The sequence below is a fragment of the Lonchura striata genome, chromosome Z (assembly GCF_050655825.1).
Source record: "Lonchura striata isolate lonStrDom1 chromosome Z, ASM5065582v1, whole genome shotgun sequence".
Lineage (NCBI taxonomy): Eukaryota > Metazoa > Chordata > Aves > Passeriformes > Estrildidae > Lonchura > Lonchura striata.
This window is the reverse complement of record NC_140740.1, coordinates 6,290,204-6,308,140: the sequence shown is the minus strand read 5'-3', so window position 1 is coordinate 6,308,140 and position 17,937 is coordinate 6,290,204. Positions and strand designations below refer to the sequence as shown.

General features: G+C 38.7%; 1 protein-coding gene across 6 annotated transcripts in view; it reads right to left on the bottom strand.

The window, feature by feature from the left end:
* MCC (MCC regulator of Wnt signaling pathway) overlaps positions 1–17,937 on the bottom strand; it is a 181,717-nt gene that overhangs the window by 150,203 nt on the left and 13,577 nt on the right. For 4 of the 6 annotated variants that reach the window (XM_085568156.1, XM_085568157.1, XM_021524798.3 and 1 more), the window contains one exon: positions 3,582–3,793. In XM_085568156.1, coding sequence (XP_085424282.1) covers positions 3,582–3,793 — 212 coding nt within the window. Of the gene's footprint in view, positions 1–3,581; positions 3,794–15,846; positions 15,929–17,937 lie in introns of all 6 variants that reach the window. The other 2 variants (XM_085568158.1, XM_085568159.1) reach the window with 2 other exon arrangements.

The window sequence follows — 17,937 nt, the reverse complement described above, 5'->3', positions numbered from 1 at the left end:
ATGTAAATTAAGTTACTTCTGATAATAAATACATTCATCTTCACACCTCATTTGGGCAACAGAAACCAGCATTAGGCACACATACATGCATTACCATTTATATGCACACATTCTATTAAAAAAAATCAAGTGTATTCTAATCACATACAAGGAGAATATGAAAAGGGAATTAAGCAAATCTTATTGCTTCTGCTTATTAAACTTCAGTGGAATTTTAATGTGAAATATGCCTATTATATTGAGATATTGCCTGTGTGATGTTTTCACAGAACAGCAATACTGCATTTGCTGGATAAGAATTCCATCCCTCCTTGTGGCACTCTGTAGGGTGCACACTGAGATCCCATGGCTGCTCCCAAACATCCACATGCACCAACAAATCCATCTAAATGCTTTCATTCTTTTCTGTCCATGAAGATTTAAATTATTTACAGCTCCCAAACACACACACATGAGGACTCCTACTGGCACAAATAGGTACATCATCAGTAAGTGGCAACAAGTCATGTGAAAGGTTAATGTGAAAGGTTAATATTTTAAATGTTGGTACCAAGGGTACCAACATTTATGACTAAAATTTATACTAAACCTCTTACCAAGGGGAAAGAGTTATAAAGAGGAAAGCGTTCTTAATATTTAAGTTTAATAATGCAAATCTGGAAAACGCTGAAAGGGATTAACACCCTATAAAGATTACAGAATAAATTATTCAGGTAAAACAAAAGCTGAATTTGAACATGGCTTAATAAATCAAATTATAGCAAAATGATACAAAATGAACAATGATAGAGACATATGAATGAGTATAAATGGCTAAATTTCAAATAGTACTGTTTAAAAAATTACATCACTCCTGTGATGAAGAATAATGCTTCAGGGCACCCATTATGTTTCCATAAAATCCTGTAGAGCTGCATGTTCCCAAAAATATAAAAATGCATTAAAAAAAAAGTTTCCCTTATAAAATTATTTTCTTTCCTAGGCACAGTGGACTGATGTTAATTTAGCTTTTGCAAATGGAAAACCTAAATATTAAAGACAGCATGGACACCTTCTGTCTTGACTGAGGGGTATAATCTATGCTGTAGGAGTACATTATCACCACAAGGATGTCTTTAGCCTGACTGCACAGTATAAAATCAAAATGAGGCTAAAAAAGCCTGCCAGAAAGTAAAATAGGTCATTTATAGTAAGAATTGACACTTGATTAATTAACTGAATTCAACTTTTAAGAATGGGAAAGCTGAGATCTGTAATATCTGAGAATGAATGCTAGGGAGCAGCTTGCTTGTCATTGTGGCAAACACAGCTCCGTAAAAGATCTGAGAAAGAGACAAAGAAGGAAGAACCTATATTAAATCTCAGCTCTGTGAAGGCTATGTTTATCTCTCTGAAAAGCCTAAATTTAGACTGCAGTAAGCATGCCCTGTAGTATTAAATTTTGTGGAAAGATGAATAAATACTGAAACCCAAAGTAAATAATTCTCTCAATTTTCTCTCGCTCCTTTCTCTCTCCATTTTAATAAAGCCAAAGTAAAAATTTATATATGACCCATGACACCAGTGCTCAGCAGGAGTCAAATGAAGATGTTCTTGTATTCATCTACATATAAATGAGAAACTGATGACTCTACTGTGGTTTTGAAAAGCATAGAAGAAATACTTTAAAGCAGAAGTGTAACAGATTAAAAAAAAGGTTGGGCATCTTTCATGACAGCAAGCATGGAAGGAATATAGAGATCACAAAATCATAGAATATCTTGAGTTTGCAGGGACCCAGTCAGGATCATCGAGTCCAGTTCCTCGCCCTGCACAAAACACTCCAAGAGTCATACCATGTGCCTAAGAGCATTGTCCAAACAGTTCTTGAACTCCGTCAGATTGGTGCTGTGACCACTGCTCAGGGAAGCTTTTCCAGTGCTCAGCCAGCCTGGGGGAAAAAAAACTTCTCCTGATCCCTCCTCTGACTCAGAAAGCCATGAAACCTGGGATTCCATATTTTTTATAAGCCTCCTGCATTTTTATTTTTTAGATTTCTATGTGTCATAGCAATGCAGTAACCATCACACTGGGCATTCTTGAGTAACACTGCACACTGCAGCTTTGTATCCTATCTCTGTAAATGACTGACAGCACAAAACTTTGGAATCATTGTACAACCATTAGTAGTTACACTTAAATTACGTTTCTTGCCTTGATGATGTGAACATCACTCAAGGCAGGGTCAGATGTTTTACCAGAGAAATACAATGTGTATTGTTTGCCTTCCATCTCCTCTTAAAGGAGGTGTTATATTGGGTAGACTTGATTAGTCTTTTACAAATCTACATGTTCTCTGCTCTCACTTAAAATTGCTTTTATCTCCCCACAGGTAACAGAACATACAAACAAAGCTGCTAAATGACCTATAATCTCTCAATCCCCCCATATTATTCTCTTTGTAATACATAAGTGCCTGCTTGTTTTCTGCTCCCATATGCTGATCTCCTTTTATAATTCCTAGGAAAAATGAGGACACAATTCCTTTAAGAAAATATCCTTTTTTTAAACTCTTTTTCCCTCTTAAGGAATTTTTAATATCTACATTTTTTTACTCTGCATATGGAAATAGGTCCTATATCAGCTCATGTTTAGGAACTTGGGTAAAACAAGAAAGCTTTTGCAAGCATTGTCAAAATACTTTTCATCTTTTTTTTTTTTAAATAATGTAGCTGGAACACATTGATATTCCTCTGTTGTCAGCAATCACTTCCATTTTGAGTAGGATGTTGGACCAGACAACCTCCTGAGGTTTCCCTTACAGCTTAAATTATCTTGTGATATCATTAACTAGGAGTCTACTTCATCAAGGTCGGGCATGCCAATGAAGAGTAATTTTTTTAATTAGAAATTTTTCACTTTCATTTTATCATCTTTTACTTCTCCACCTAATCTTTGGGCAACATAAACCAGAAAAATAGATGGTCTGTTATAGGATGCCTGGGTTAAAATTAAAATACAAACATAGTCTTAACACAAATGGGGAAGAAGCAAAAAATAGTATCTTATTCCTTCAAAGGAGTTCTTCAAATCACAGTTCCACACTGGTCACCGTGAAGAAAATTCACCTTTCTCCAGTCAAAACCAGCACAGACAGTTATGTGGGCTTTTTAAAATGGAAAATAGTATTTGCCTATAGAAATAAAAAAGCACATCAAGGTCATTTAGTGGGTAGTAATGAAATAACATGTGAAGAATTCTGCTACACAACACTTTTGAGCAATCTGACACACTTAAAATTAATTGGGAGGACATTTTAATAAACAAATCTTCTGTTAAATTGTATCAGATAGGAACTTCAGTTTGACCACTCACAGACTCCTAATTTTTTTGACACAACTGGGTTATCAAGCTTTGGAAACACTATACACTACACAACATTATTTCTAAAATCACATTGGTTTTCTGAAAAATAAAGAAAAAATTACTTCAATAAGGGCTCTAAGAGTGGAATAAATATGCTTCTTCAAAAATAAAAACAAAACAAAACACCAGTCCTCCTACAAAACTTAAAAGCAAACTTAAATATAAAATGCACTTACAGTGTTGGCAAGTTCTAAGTAGCTTCCTCCACCAGAGTTGCTAAAATTTGAGGCCTGAGCTAGAAGTCTTTGCAGAGCAGCCTGTTGAGTCACATTGCTTCTACCATACTCCAACACCTTTGGTAGCATAAAATGACTGTGGAGGTCAGGACTCTGAAGGTCTCTTGCTCCTGAATCATACTCCCAGCTTTCTCTGACTCCTGATACGGCACCTAAAATGCAGAAAAGGAAAAACATTCTAGTATGAATGGGGAGCCTGTTCCAGTGACAAGCCATCATTCCAGAATGGAACCATTCCCTAATATCCAGTCTGAACTTTTCCTGATGCAACTTCATTCCTTTTCCTTCTGTCCTGTCACTGCTCACCAGAGAGAGGAAATCAGCACCTCTGTGGTCACCCCTCAGCCTTCTCTCTTCTCCAAGCTGAGCAAACCCAGTGATCTCAGCTGCTCCTTGAGATCTTTCACCATCTTGATCTCCCTCCTCTGGGCATAGTCCCATAGTTTGATGCCTTTCACATACTGAGAAAATGCCCAAAAATGCACACAGTAGTCAAGGTGGGGCAGCAAAAACACAGTGCAGATTACTACCACCACCTTCTTTGACTGGCTAATGATGCTGACACACACCAGGACACAGTCCTTTTGGCTGCCAGGGCACTCTGCTGACATAGGAATAATCCTGACCATCATTCCAGAAAGAAAAAAACCCCAAACCTCCACTACTATTACTGCCCATCTTGCACGTGCTGATCGTATCGGGGAAAGAAAGTAGTAAAATTTCCAGGACATAGGTGAAATACTAAATTACAAGATTCAGAAGGAAAACTAATAGCATTTCCATATGTTATTTAGTACACTGCAAAACTAGTGTCGTTTAGAACAGCTAAGGACCAAGAAATGAGTACCAGTAACTTACATCAGACTGAAAAGCAGCAGAGATCAAAGAGCAAAAGAGGAACAACATAATTCCTTTAAGTTTTTGCTTACTGAATGCCAACAAATAAATGAATCTTTTATCTATATAGTTATATAGTTTTTTATGTTACCACTGCCTTTTTTATTATCTCAGGTTTGCTTGTTTCAATTCAAGTCCCAGACACATCAATCACAAGATGTTTCATTACAAATCAATATAAGGATATGATCTTGTGGCAAGTGACAATGAATGCTTTGAGAAAGTTTCTGTATCATGAAGCTGTACGGTTTCTATTTCTCCATGAACAATCCTTCCAATTCCCTATGCACACAGTTGGGGTTAAAGCATAAAACAAGTAGAAGAAAAATTTCTAATTTTGTCAGTAACTATTTCATCCCTGGCTGCTTGTGGTTCCCTTACAAATGTCCCACTCTTATTAAAATCTTGTAAAGTTTTAGATTCAACAATTTTCTATGTCAAAACAATCCAGAGCAGGCACTAGATTATTTAATAACCCTAGGCAGTACTGTAAAATTTCATCTATAGTATAATGAAGATTAAAAACTAGTAACTGACTTGTCCAGGCATACACTGTGGTTAATAGGAAAGTCAGAATAGAATCCAGAGCTACATACTCGACCAAAACTCTAAATTAAGCATGCAATTATCAAACCATAGTTACCTGTAAGTCCATCCTGTTATATTGAAAGTTTTTCCTTTTTTGAACTAGATTTCTCTCTCATATATTAACCAGCATGATAAGGAAGTGTTTATTAATCAGTGGTTATTATTTACTCAGTACATTACCAGGCAAAACCAATAAACTACATAATGGACTATTAGGAGAATGTCTCCCCCTCAACAAGAAAAATTTGAGATGTAAAAGTACAAGTGGAAAACCAGCCAGAAGGGTTGCAAGGCAGCAACTGATCTGTTGTTTCAGGTCAACACCCTAATACCCTGTAAAGCTGTTATGCATGAAAAGCAGACATAGGAAACCTGGAGTTGGGTTCCCTGTCTTTGTGCAATATTCTAGTCTTGAAACACTGAAGTAGAAAATAAAGAATAATAATTACATTTTATACCAATATAATTACCATGATTCCTTACCATTGGTAGAGGGAGATTAATTAAAGATTAATTAAATTACTTTCACACCAAGAGCATGCACCACTGTACCTCATCTAGCTACGTGCTGCAAGCTTTCCAGCCAAATTGCACTGAGATACAGCAATATTTTACATAGCAGGCAGGGCACTGTAGCTGCACAAAACATTGGGTGTCTCTGCCCTCATGTGGCTACAGAACACCACAGAGCAAAAACAATCAGCAGCTCACCGACATGAAGCCACTGAAATGTCTCAGGCATCCAAGGGCAGCAGAGGATCGGTACTGCCACTTCCCAGGCCTGCCAAGAGCAGGTGAAACAACCATCTCTGGGCAAGCAGAGAACACCTAACACAAAAAGAGTCAATGCTCCTCCAGTCTCTCAAACACAGAGTTCCAGACAATATAAGAATGATATAACTGATCCTCTTGAAGGAACCTCAAGAACCTATTTACCAGAAGAGAGCAACATGTACCATGACAAGGAATAGAGGGGCCCTGCCTCTAGCCAGGTAGAGGACAGGGACAATTGGATCTATTGGACCGTGTGGATTCGATGGCCTGGCACATCTGAACCACAAAAATATACAGCTTTGGTTGACACCGGTGCCCAATGTACCCTGATGCCATCAAGGTATGTAGGAGAAGAATCCATTTGTATTTCTGGGGTAACAGGAAGATCCCAGCAGCTTACTGTATTAGAGGCTGAAGTGAGTTTAACTGGGAACGGGTGGCAGAAACACCCCATCGTGACTGGCCCAGAGGCCCCATGCATCCTTGGCATAGACTATCTCAGAAATGGATATTTCAAAGACCCAAAAGGACATCGCTGGGCTTTTGGGATAGCTGCTGTAGAGACAGAAGACATCCGGAAACGGAATACCTTGCCTGGTCTCTCAGATGACCCTTCTGCTGTAGGACTGCTGAGAGTTGAAGAACAGCAGGTACCAATTGCCATGACAACAGTGCACCGTTGGCAATATCGTACCAGCAGAGACTCTGTGATCCCATCCATGAGATGATTCGTAAATTGGAGAGCCAAGGGGTGGTCAGCAAGGCCCATTCACCTTTCAACAGCCCTATATGGCCAGTACACAAGTCCAGTGGGGAATGGAGACTGACGGTGGACTACCGCGGCCTGAATGAGGTTACACCACCACTGAGCGCTGCCGTGCCAGACATGTTGGAGCTTCAGTACGAGCTGGAGTCCAAGGCAGCAAAGTGGTATGCCACCATTGATATTTCAAATGCCTTCTTCTCCATTCCTTTGGCAACGGAATGCAGACCTCAGTTTGCCTTCACCTGGAAGGGAGTGCAGCACACCTGGAACCGACTGCCCCAGGGGTGGAAACACAGTCCCACCATCTGCCATGGACTGATCCAGGCTGCACTGGAAAAGAACGAGGCTCCCGAACATCTACAGTGTATCAATGACATCATTGTGTGGGGGAGCACAGCAGGGGAAGTCTTCGAAAAAGGAGAAAAAATTATCCAGATTTTACTGAAAGCTAGTTTTGCCATTAAACAAAGCAAGGTTAAGGGACCAGCTCAAGAAATTCAGTTTCTAGGAGTCAAGTGGCAAGATGGACATCGTTAGATCCCGACAGAAATAATCGACAAGATCACCGCTATGTCTCCACCTACCAATAAGAAGGAGACACAAGCTTTCCTAGGTGCCATAGGCTTTTGGAGGATGCACATTCCCGAGTACAGCCAGATTGTGAGCCCTCTCTACCTGGTCACCCGAAAAAAGAATGATTTCCACTGGGGCCCTGAGCAGCAACAAGCCTTCACCCAGATCAAGCAGGAGATCGCTCATGCTGTAGCCCTTGGCCCAGTTAGGACAGGACCAGAGGTAAAGAACATGCTCTCCTCTGCAGCCGATAACCATGGTTTGTCCTGGAGCCTTTGGCAGAAAGTGCCTGGGGAGACTCGGGGTCAACCACTGGGATTTTGGAGCCGGAGCTACAAAGGCTCTGAAGCCAACTACACTCCCACAGAGAAGAAAATCTTGGCTGCCTATGAAGGAGTTCAAGCTGCTTCGGAAGTAATTAGCACTGAAACACAACTCCTCCTGGCACCCCGACTACCAGTGCTGGGGTGGATGTTTAAAGGAAAGGTTCCTTCTACACATCATGCCACTGATGCCACATGGAGTAAATGGATTGCCCTCATCACTCAGCACGCCTGTATTGGAAATCTGAATTGCCCTGGGATTCTGGAAATTATAACAAACTGGCCTGAGGGGGAGACTTTTGGATTGTCTGCTGAAGAAGAGGAGCAAGTGGCAAGTGGCACATGCTGAGGAGGCCCCACCATATAATGAGCCACCAGAAAGTGAAAGACAACATGCCCTTTTTATGGATGGTTCCTGCCGAATCATAGGCACTAGCCGGAGATGGAAAGCTACAGGTAGACCGAGCTGCCAGAGTGAAAATATCACAAGTAGACCTAGATTGGCAGCATAAGGGAGAACTATTCCTAGCTCGTTGGGCCCATGATGCTTCTGGTCATCAGGGGAGAGACGCAACATACGGATGGGCACGAGACCGAGGGGTGGACCTTACTATGGACAACATCTCACAGGTCATGCACGACTGCAAGACCTGCGCTGCAATCAAACAGGCCAAACGAATGAAGCCTCTGTGGTACGGTGGGCGATGGTTGAAATACAGGTATGGGGAAGCTTGGCAAATTGACTATATTACGCTTCCCCAAACCCGCCAAGGCAAGCGTTATGTACTGACCATGGTGGAAGCAACCACAGGATGGTTGGAAACCTACCCTGTGCCTCATGCCACTGCCCGGAACACCATCTTAGGCCTAGAAAAACAGGTCTTGTGGAGACATGGCACCCCTGAGAGAACTGAGTCAGACAATGGAACACATTTCAAGAATGGCCTCATCAACACCTGGGCCAGAGAACATGGCATTGAATGGATATATCATATCCCCTATCATGCTCCAGCTGCTGGCAAAGTTGAACGATGCAATGGACTGCTTAAGACCACCCCAAAGGCACTCGGTGGGGGAACTTTCAGGAATTGGGAACTGAACTTGGCAAAAGCTACCTGGATAGTCAACACCCGAGGGTCCATCAATTGAGCTGGTCCTGTCCAGTCTGAACCCTTGCACACAGTGGATGGAGATAAAGTCCCTGTGGTACATATGAAAGGTATTTTAGGAAAGACTGTTTGGATTAATCCCACCCCAGGCAAAGACAAACCCATCTGTGAGATTGTTTTTGCTCAAGGACCCAGTTATACTTGGTGGGTAATGCAGAAAGATGGGCAAACCTGTTGTGTACCACAGGGAAACTTAGTCTTAAGTGAGAACTATGTGTAAAGTTTCATCATGATGAAGATGGAAATAGGAAAGGGGGTGGATAATGTCCAAGATTTAAAAAAAAACTGTTTTCCTATTACCATCTGAGTAGGAGTTCCTTAGGGCAGTTTTCCTTATCTGCTGTTAATGGCCCCATCAATGCCTGGCCACATGACTCAGAGATAACACCGTCCAGGAGGAGGAGGTAATTAAGGACACACCTCATAACTCATAATAACCCACTGTGAGATGCTCTGCCCAGGGGGGAGGAGCTAGGCATTCCCACCTGGATAAAACTGGAGATTTCTAGACAGAGGGGCAGCCTTTTCACAGGTTCTCCAAGAAGACACAGCAACTACATCTGCCATCCCAAGAGGACTGCAGCGACTCCAATTCGGACTGCTACCAGAACGCTGGCCAGGTTGTATTCTGACTTTGTCAGTAGTCTTTCCCTTTGTATTATTGCATGTATTTTTGTCCTTTTCCCCTTTTCCCAATAAATTGTATTTCTGACTTGCAGTCTCTCACTAGTTTTGCTTTCAAACCAGAACAATCAGGAAACACTGGGGATTCATTATGATATTATGACTGTATCTTTAACCCAAGTTTTCCTAAAAGCTCATGTCAATACTCCTAATTTAAAACATACATACTAAAAATGGGAAGAGAGATGACTGGAAGTCATTTCCAGTATTTTATTTTGGACTTAACCCTAATCCCTAAATTTTCCCACTGTTTTCCCAACAGATTCCAGAACTCTGGCTGTTAAAATGCTGTCCTGGATCATGCACCTCTCAAATCTCAGCTCTGCAGGGAAACTCTGGAGTCAAAACTGAGATTTCACTGGTAATTGAAAATTCAACCAGGAATTAACAGACAACTCTTGTATCTTGCTGTAATTAACATATAATTCCTTCTCTTACAATACTAATCAAAAATAAGGAAACATTAGGTATGATGGCTGATAGCTGAGCGAGTAACCAGAAACCTATAGTTAATAAATCTGTGTTTAAGATTAGTCTTTACAGAAGAACATAGATCCCATGGTAGCTTTTCCCTGTGCAGTTGCACTTAGAATAACAAGAAGAGTGAAATTTCTGTATCAAGTGAATCAAAATTATCATGAAAATTCCCAGGTAATAAGCATGATGGAAGTTGGTGTTACTACAATGATTAGACAGAAGGAAAACATAAATAAATAAATTCATTGCACAATATTTGTATTAGACAGGTAATATAAGAGCACATAATTGTTTTCAAATTATGTAAATAACACTTTAATTCCAGAGTAAGAAAGTTTAAACAACACTGTCTAGAGTGAATGAATACATTAAGTATTAAAGAATAACAAAGGACAGTTTAGTTTGATGGCAAATGAAAGATTCCATAATTACATAAAATTTCAGTTTGTGAATTGTACCAAAGTGTTTAAAACAACTTTAATCAATTCACTCGACTCTGAAGTTATGTTGGTTCACAAACATGGCTCTGAATAGTGTACCCTTCCTACCTGCACTGAGAATTCTTGCTGTCTAAATCTTTCTTTACGACCTGCAAAGCTCTCTGGTCTGTGTTCTGGTATTGGTGCCACCCTGCCACTCTGATCTGAAAGAAAATGGTGTTTTAGCTTATGTTCCAGCAGTTCAGCTTCTGTCCAGGAGGCTTGTATTCTGGAACAAAGAAACACAAGCCTGCCAAAAATACAAGTCTGCCCACACAGCCAAATTTTTGGTTTGGTAAAGGCTAATTTTACCAGGCTATGCTGGTGAACCAAGCATTATGTAATTTCTTCATTGCTCACAGAGTAGAAAAGATAAACAACCAGAATGCTAGGACACTGAAGATGTATTTGTTTCTGAGAGGACATGGGGTATCAGGAAAAATGAGGTACTGTAAAATTAGCCCTGCATCAAGTTCTGAAATGAGTCCGACTTGTGAATGGTGAACATGAAGACAGCTGACAATGTAAGTGCACAACCAGCTCCTTGGTCACACAGATGGACCTCACACAGTGAGGAGTCTGATCACTGTTTTCCATGAGGTAGCCATGACATTTAGCTACTTAAACTTATATGTATTATATTACCAAAAGAATGACTATTTGTCAGCTTTTTTTTTTTTTTTTTTTGCCATCTTTCATTCAACAGGTAAATTGTGATAACCTATCACAAAGAGCTGGAAATTTGAATTATTATTATTCAATGAAGGCAACAGGGAGATTAGTGAAAAGCACTAGCCATTTCAGAGCTCCTTGCTAACTTCAGTAATAATAGTTTTGGAGGTAAATGCACTGAATGAAGGGGGAAATGTACAAAATTAACAAAGAACAGTCATTTTGCACTTGCTAGCCTTGAGGAGAAGGTCTTCCTATAAAAAATGCAGGTAGTTCAGGAAGGCAAGAAACATGAGAGTAAACCTTTGGACATTCAGACAATTCAAGTCTTCCAGGCTGCTGCAAACATTACAAAACCCAAATTAACTTTAAAGAAAATTTAGGAACTGAATAGAGTTCCAACTGCTCAAGCAACATACCAAGAACTGTAAATCAAAACAACTGAAAAGAAGCTATTTTCTGTAGAGGGATCAACTTTATATCAATCCAACTTGATTAGGAAGGTGAGAATAATAGTATTTGGAGCTTATTGCAATTATTTCCACTGTTTTCTACAAAACACTTCCATACAGGAATCAACGGCCAAAGGTTCTGGCTTCAGCTGGTAGCCTGACAGCTAATATAACTCTTTCCTTTTTAACAGGAATCACTATTTTCAAACTTATTATTTTGCATTAGATGATAAGACAATACAAATGACACCTATGAATGGTACAGCAGCAGAGTGATGATGATAATACCTGATCCTCACATGCACAGCTGGGTGAGAGTGTTTAATACAGAAAGCTAACTGTACATCCATTACAAATTCTAGGAGAATTCAGGGTGGAAGAAATGTATTATCAACTCAGCATTCAGTCCTAGAGACACTTCACGTTAGAATTTTTTGCAACACTTGACCAGTGACCAAGAAGGAAATAATTAACATGGGCAAAGCAATTATGGAAAATGGGGAATCTCAGGGCAAGAGTCTGTGGGATCACTGTCTACATTTTTTTTCTCCCACCACAGCTTTTTTTCCGGTTTGATGAACATTGCACACAACATAAAACATTAGGCTGTGTTATTTCAGTCCTTTTCTCATTAGCCTTGGGAGTGAGGATAACAAGCTCCAAGGGAAGGAAACCACAGCTACACCTCACACTGACTAACTAAAACAACTTATTTATGGGAGAAATCCCTTTTATGAAATTAGGTCTAAGAGGAAAACTGAACACACTGATAATTTCTGCTCTAAAAGACTGCTGTCAGCTCACACGTCATCTTCCTTTTGTCCCTGAACTATAAGTTCACACATTTGCACTTTCTACTGGTATATTTTGCAAAATCATCACAAAACCTTAACTGTATTTCAGGTTCAGTGAAGTAACCCCAACATTGGTACATTCAAAATTTGGGAATTCTCCAATTTTGTGCTGCCCACCCAACTCACTACAGGGTATCATTATAGCATAAATTTCAGAAACACTTAAATGCATATTAAAGAAATGGGAATAGTCTGCAACATAATCAGCACTCTTACTTACCAGAGTAATACTATCTCTTTTTTTTTTTTAGGCTTTTGGATTTTAATTTTTTACATTACATGACATATTTTTCTAAGGAGATTTTTATAACAAAACCTATGTCAAATCTTCAGAAAAAGAAATCAAACGGCTACATAAAAATTAGGATAGATAAGTGACTAAGCTTGCCAAAAGCAAAACCATAAAGTAGACAAGGTAATTCATAAAACCTTGAGAAAGCAAAACACAGAGACATATCTAATTAAAGATGAAGTCTCTCTCATTACAATTTCCCAGTTATTCAGCACAGCTTTTGGATGAAGAAGCTGGGTTTGTTAAACCAACAGTCCAAACCATATATATTAACAAATGTTTGTGGAATTTCCATCAATTTACCTTCTTCACATTTATTTCAGTTACTGGAGAAATACAGCTATGTAAATAAACTATCATGGATTCAGTACTTTCCAGCAGACTGGCATTGGCCATATAAGAAATAGTTACATAGAAAACAAAATAAAAGCACACTATCCATAACTCCTTCATACACCTGTACTTTACTCTGAAATTATTTAAGACTATCCTTGAAACCAGATAACCATTTGCTCTATTCAGACATAAGAAACAGAGAATGGGGATGACTTCTCAACAGTCTAGAAAACAAGGTCTCCTAGTACCAGTATTGTTTAAGCACCTAAACTAAATTTTGCCAGAATGCTGCTGATTAACAACTGCATTGTGTTCAGGAACTCAATCTAGAATTTAATTTGAAGTTTGTATTAAGGAAGAAAACAATCTTTTTTTTTCCCCTGAAAATTAATAATCTCTAGTAAAGAGAAGAGTATACAGTATACAGGAAAAAGAGTACATAAAACCTTAAGCCACACAGAAGCTAAAGGAATTTCCAACATACCTTTCAAGTACAGTATTTGTACTGTATGCACTGCATTTCTAAAAAAAGTTGGCTTTCCTTACATGGAAATTTATAGGTGAATAATCAGTTTCCTCCCGATTACTTTTCACTCAAGACAACCTCACTTTAGATCTGACTTTAATACACATGTATCCAAGCAAACAAATGAAACATCCAGAGTTCTTTGCCTGTCACTTTCATTTTGTTCCTGTTTCATGAACCATAGTATGTCAGAGCCATAGTAGAAGCAGGCAAGTGAAGAGCAAATCACATAAATCAGGAGAGATAAAGCAAAAATGTGCTGAGAGGGAGGCCTTGATTTACAAAAGCTGAAGTGTAGGATGTGTGACAGTGCTCATCTTGTGCCAAATGAAGCATACCTTCTATGAAAACCCCAGTAGCCTTACAGCTGCTCAAGCTGATCACAGTTTGCATGGAAAGCATAAACTGGGACACAACTCAGGAAGTGACCTTGTAATCCATTCCAAACCATATGGCAAACCCAAACCACAGCTAGGAGTGTAACCCTGGAGTGACCAGGAGGCACAGACAGCAGTGCCCTGACACAAGCCTGACCTGTAGTGCTCTGCAGAGCTGGTCTGCACCAGCCCTTCCATCAACTCTGGGTAGCAGCAGCTCTCAGGAACAGCAGCTTTCTGTTTCCCTCAATTCTACCCACTCAGCTGTCTGTCCTTCCCCCTTCCTCTCCCTATTTTAAGGTATTTGGTTATTTCAAGGGCATTTGGTGTCAAATACACTGAATTCCTGTAACTTTTATGGAAGGCACTCTGTTAGTGCCTCTACTGAGGAAGGTAACAGCTGAATGCAATGCTCAGCCTTGACCAGATACATTGCAGGGGTGGGGAAGAGAGGCTTCCCTGCAAATACATGGAAGGATGGAAACCTCAGGACAGCAAGAAGAGTTTGTTCCTCATACAACTGGAGGGCAAGATGTGCTAGTCGTGGTGGCAGACCATGGTGAACACTAAAGACTTGCAGGTGTTCAGAGGCTCAGTCCTGCAAGACAGGGTTAGAAGGAGGGAAGCCATGTGTGTGTGAACAAGTGCAACTATCTCTAATTCAAAGTCCCTGAGCTGAAATTTAATATGCAAGCATTGTTACATGGGCACTCAGTCCCTACTACCTTCCCTAATAATTTTCTTCTCACCATGCTAAGGGACAGAATAAACATTTGAGAATAAAGTCTGGTCTAACACAGATTAGCTGTTCTTACATTTTACAAATATTCAAACCAGAAGAAAGCTTCAACCTAGTTTGTTTTTCTATTAGACACTTCTATCCTGTATAGATTCACTGGTGTTTAATGCATACTATTTGTTATTATTTTAGTAAGAGTCATCAGATGTCAATTGTAAACCTCCAGAAATTCATGTTCATTTGTAAGGATGCTCACAGAACTTAAATTCTATGTTTATTAAAGAAAAATTACCTATATTCTGCTGCTTTGCACAAAGACAGTGGTATCAAAAGATTATTTAAATGTAATAAATTAAACCACTTACAGCTAACAGGAGTTTGTATGTAATTAAATTTGGCCTAGCAGAAACTCAAAGCTTTTCTAGTTAAACATATCTAAGGGTGAAACTTTGCTCATAAATCTCAAAATATGCAGCATGTCTCTGAGTCCATATAAGCTCTGCAGTTTTTAATTAAATACAGCATAAATAAATGTAATCACTGCCTCATTTTATCAAGAGCAATTTATTTGCAGTAAGATCAAACATGGAATTAATGTAAAGCAAAAATAATGACTTTTCAGCCCCACTGGTCTGCCTCTCCTGTTTACCCATAAGCTTAATTTAAGGCTGAATCCCTGCCATTCCTTTGATTATTTCTCATGCTTGATCCACTATGCAAATAAATTATCACAGCAAGTTTTCAGGGGACTTATTTTCAGTAAAGAAAGAGGAATTGGCTATGAATCAATTATTAAGTACTAACCTACAGACAAAAATTGGTAAAGGACTCTTGTATTCCTCACTGTTTATCTAGAATATGAAATCATATCAATAAATACACGCAGTTACAGGAAACCAAGAATTTACTAATAAATAGTGCCATTTCCTGTTCATCCAATGGGTGCTAAAAATCGGCTATTTTTTTAACAAGGGGAAAAAATAGCAATTTGCTCCCTGTAAAGAACTAGACAAATCTATACAATGCATAATAGAAATAATTCTAATGCTAGCTTCTATAAAAGATATACAAAGCTATACAGTATTGAAAAAGCTATCAGAAGCCACAACTGTTTAGGTAACTCCCTCCTTTAAATATTAGAGATGTAGTTCTGCTGTGTTAAAGTTTTCATGTGCCAAGCAATCCACCTCCATCACTCACTACATTATTCACACAGATTTACTGTACCCATCATAGCTCTCCTTCTCCATAGCTGGACAGATCAATCCACAGATTTGATCAGTAACAGACATTCTTCCTGCATTTCCTGCTGAAATGATATAATAAAGAGTCAGGTCACATTTGATGACTGCAAGATTCCAGCAACACTGTCTAAAGTTATTTTATTAATTTTTTCAACTGTATTTTAAAATGCAAGAATGTTAACAGAGTTTACATTCCATTTCACTTATAGAAAAATAACTGGTTATTACTTGCAAATTATTGTTAAAGCTCCTGCTGACATTAATAGTGTAGGATAAGAACAACACATTTTAACAGCTTTGAATTGCTGATTATAAACATCAAAAAGCCTAATTCTAGTAACTTAGAAAACTTCCTTTTTTGTGCACTTGAATAAAACATGAAACTTTAAATACATATGCTCATTTGCTCACCAGGATGGTAGACATGGATACAGTTTTGGCTTACTGAGCACACACATGAGTAAGTATTAATAAACCTCAGTCCTGTACCTTGATTAAAAGAGTCAACCAATTTCCTCACTTCTGCATCCCACCTGGAAACATGGCATGAACATTTGTTGGGCAAAGTTGGGCAAAATTATTTGAATAACCTTATCAATGATAAAAAAGATGGATGAGACGAAGTTCAATAGTAAATTAGATGCAATAACTCTTGCAACTTTTTTTCAAGTTATTTTCTCCATAATGAAAAGCAAAACTTCTAAACAGCAACGGTAATGTTATATTTCGGTAAAAGGTTTTGCCTTTTTTTTTTTTTTTTTAGGAATTTGGAACAGTTCCAAGAAAATTAACTGTTCCAACTGTACCAACAACAAAATAATGCCTGACTGGTAATCTCTGCACAATTACACACAAACTTGCAGTCTAAAAACACTCATGTCAGAGGCTTGATCCCTTTGTTTCAGATCATCAGGACCCCTGCTACTCAACACCAGTCAAATGAGTTTTGAAATTCTGTCATTTATGTGCCCCACATCAATACATTATACCAGCTTTAAATTTTATCAGCAGGTCATATAAACTATGTAGAAATTAGTCTTGGAAAAAAAGCCTGTAAACTATCTTTGAAAATAAAGTTTAATTAAAAGTGTTTTGACCAGCAAAAAAATGGTAACATAAAAAAGAACATCCACCAAGCTCATGTTTGAATTTGTACATTATGTCTCTTGTCTCAAGCAATGCTTAGAAAGTAACAGCAAAGACTCAATAATAACATAATCTATTCTTTGATCACTAATGAGTATATAAATGAGTCCTCAAAGATATGAAAGGCACAGAAACATCAGAAAGGCACATAAAGGCGCAGATCATAATTCAAGCTTGACTGCAAGTGTAATTCCTCAGCTGTCATTATGTTCGTGCCACAGGCTGGGTTTATATCGTAGAAATATATTGCAGTGCTGTTTCCTTGACTCTTCGAAAAGAAAGCTGTGTAGAACATTTTGAACAGTGCTGCCACAATGGTTTTCATTTACAACCAAATAAAAACCAGTTGCATCCTAAATGCTCATCTTTAGTATTTCCTCCCATCCTTTTTTTGTGGGGGAGCATCTCCGTATGTTCTCTAAGAATTCGTGTAAGAGTTAAGGCAGGACAAGGACAAATTGCATAATTCCCCATAGTTTTAGAAGTACAGTGCAGTAAGATAGACCCACTTGCTCAGCAGAGCAAAATATATCAAGGCAGAAAATAGAAATGTCTTCTGAACTTAACTTTTGGGGAAAAAAAATAAAAATGGGTTCGCTCACCAATTTAAAAAATGCATTAAATTATTCTTGTAAAACTAACAGAAACTGGGGAATAGGGGGAAAAAAAGTAGTTGGGATTGAATTTTATACACTAATAAATTTGGAAGTTCATCTATGAATACTTTTTGACAGCAATTAGTAGCATTTCTTTGTGGGATAAATTTTGAGACTATTATGTTGGCCTTTCTCTTATCAAGTTTCTGTCTTTCACCTCTGATTATTACAAACCATAATTACTTGGCTGGTTTGTCTAAGAAAGAAGATTTCAAACCCCAGAAATCTGGTCAGCAAACAGGGAACTTTGTATAACCATCTGAGGGCAGAAC